The sequence below is a fragment of the Hirundo rustica genome, unplaced genomic scaffold, assembly GCF_015227805.2.
Source record: "Hirundo rustica isolate bHirRus1 unplaced genomic scaffold, bHirRus1.pri.v3 scaffold_539_arrow_ctg1, whole genome shotgun sequence".
NCBI classification, from domain to species: domain Eukaryota; kingdom Metazoa; phylum Chordata; class Aves; order Passeriformes; family Hirundinidae; genus Hirundo; species Hirundo rustica.
The window spans coordinates 1-2,187 of record NW_026690582.1 but is presented as its reverse complement, the minus strand read 5'-3'; the positions used below and the strand labels follow the sequence as shown (position 1 = coordinate 2,187).

The 2,187-nt window shown below is 53.8% G+C and overlaps 1 protein-coding gene across 1 annotated transcript; it reads right to left on the bottom strand.

Annotated features, from left to right (window-relative positions):
- Window positions 1-360: 360 nt before the first annotated feature.
- LOC120748108 (zinc finger protein 436-like) lies at window positions 361-1,101 on the bottom strand. The gene has a single exon (XM_040054187.1). It carries the CDS (start codon window positions 1,099-1,101, stop codon window positions 361-363), a length of 741 nt encoding a protein of 246 aa, XP_039910121.1.
- Window positions 1,102-2,187: the final 1,086 nt, after the last annotated feature.

Here is a 2,187-nt window from a genome sequence, read left to right as displayed (position 1 = left end):
TGAGGTAACAGATCTCATCTCTTTGAGTGCCAGGAAATGGAGACAACTACACCAAATACCCCCCAAACCCCCAAATCCTCCCAAGTCAAGATTTCCTCGAAACCTTAGTAAAACTTTTGGCTTTTGATGCCTTTCATGACTTTCTTGATTTTTACTCCAATTTTGTCTAAGGGGTGAAGATGAATCAAAAGAGTATTAGCAAGCACCAAACAAAGGGACAACCAGACCAGTGTCTTCCCAATGCAGATCACTCTAGCTTTGGGTCATCAGGGCTCTGTCCAATGTGGGTCCTTGTATGGGGATGGAGTTGGAGCAGTAAAAGTAGCTCTTCCCACAGTCAGGGCACTTTTAGAGATTCTCTTACTGGTGCCTCCGTTGGTGTCTTGTCAAGGCAGAGCTCTGAGCGAATCTTTTCCCACAATGAGGACACTCATAGGGCCTCTCCCCAGTGTGGATGCGCCGGTGGCGGATCAAGTGGGAGCTCTGGCTGAAGCTCATCCCACATTCCCCGCACTCGTAGGGCCTCTCCCCAGTGTGGATCCTCTGGTGGCGGATCAGGCTGGAGCTGTGGCTGAAGCTCTTCCCACATTCCCCACACTCGTAGGGCCTCTCCCCAGTGTGGATGCGTCGGTGGGTGATGAGCGTGGAGTTGCGCTTGAAGCCCTTCCTGCAGTCGGGGCAGCGGAAGGGCCTCTCCTCTGTGTGAATCCGCTCGTGCTTGAGGAGATTGGAGATGGTCTGAAACCTCTTTCCACACTCAGAACACTCATAGGGCCATGCCCTGGCGTGGATCATCTGGTGCTGCATCACGTGGGAGCTCCAGTTGAAGCTCTTCCTATACTCCAAGCACTTACTGGGTGTCTCTCCATCGTGAAACTGCTCATGGACCACCAGCTCTGAGCTCTGCCTGCAGTTCTGTCCACCTTCCTGGAACAGGGTGGTTCTTTCCTCCTTGGTGCACCCTGGGATGGGTTTGGAGCCCCTTGTTGTGTAGGATATCAGGGACTTTTCCTCCCCATTGGATTTCTGTGCTGTGGAGCCTCTCAGAACGGCCTCTTCCACGAGGTTCTGCCACAGGAATTTGTTCTCCCTGGTCTCCATCCTCAGCTCCTTGTCTGGGGGAGGAAGGACAAGGACAGGATGGGATTTGCCTCCATGCCAGAGGGAAGGGGAAGGAGATCCCCCAGTGCATCCCCGACAGGACGGCGTCGGCAGCGGGGTTGTCCTGCAGCCAGGGGCCATGCTGTGCTGGGAGATGGAGCAGGAGAGAGGGGGAAAGGGGCACTGACTTCCTCCTCACCTGCCTGGCTGTCCTGGGGCACCTTCCTCTTCCTCGCAGCCTCCTCCTCCATCCAGCCAAGGTTTGGGAATGGGAAATCCTGGTTTGGGCAAATACAAGGGATGAGTATGTTGAGTTTCAAGGTCCCTCTGCTCAAGTCCATTTCTGCAAGTCACCAGCCATCTGGTGCCCATAGAAACCTCCCAAACACCAAGATTCAGCCCTGAAAATGCCTTCCAGGAATTCCCCATTCCTGGTCTCTCCTCTTTGTTCAGGGGTTCCCCTCTGACCTCCAGCTGCTGAGGATCATGCTTGTGTTGGGGGTCCCCCATCTACTCAGTTTTACCCTCCTCGGGCTGCTGGGACTCCCAGGAATCTGAAAGGTTCCCCCCTATCCCATATCCCCACTTAGGGATACAGGGGGATTTTGGTTTCCCAGGGTCCCTTTACCCCTTATTCTCTGCTTCGGTTTGCAGGAGGTCCAAGGAGTCCCTGCCTACCCCTCTCCAGGCTGTTGAGGGTCCCACGAACCGCAACGCTGCCCCCTCTCTGGGCTCCCCACCTTGGGGTCTTGGAGGACACAGGGCTGTGCTCCGTGAGGCTGCCTCTTCCAGCAGCCACCCCTGGGACCACCAGCGTCACCCAAACGGGCATTTTCCCCTCATCTTTGGAGACCTTCATTCTCCAAATATCCCTCCCCAGAAATTCAGGGACACCCCCTCTCCCAGAATATCTGTGCCTAGTTCCCTGTCTTGGTTTGGTAAGATAGGTTTCTGCTAGGGAAGCCTCCCTTGAAATGGAAAATATAAACGCCATCCCTCTGAATTACAATTTTGAAACTAATGGTCTCTCAGGCAAAGATATGGGAATAGGAATAACAGTTCTTTAGTACAAAAACTAAACTAAAA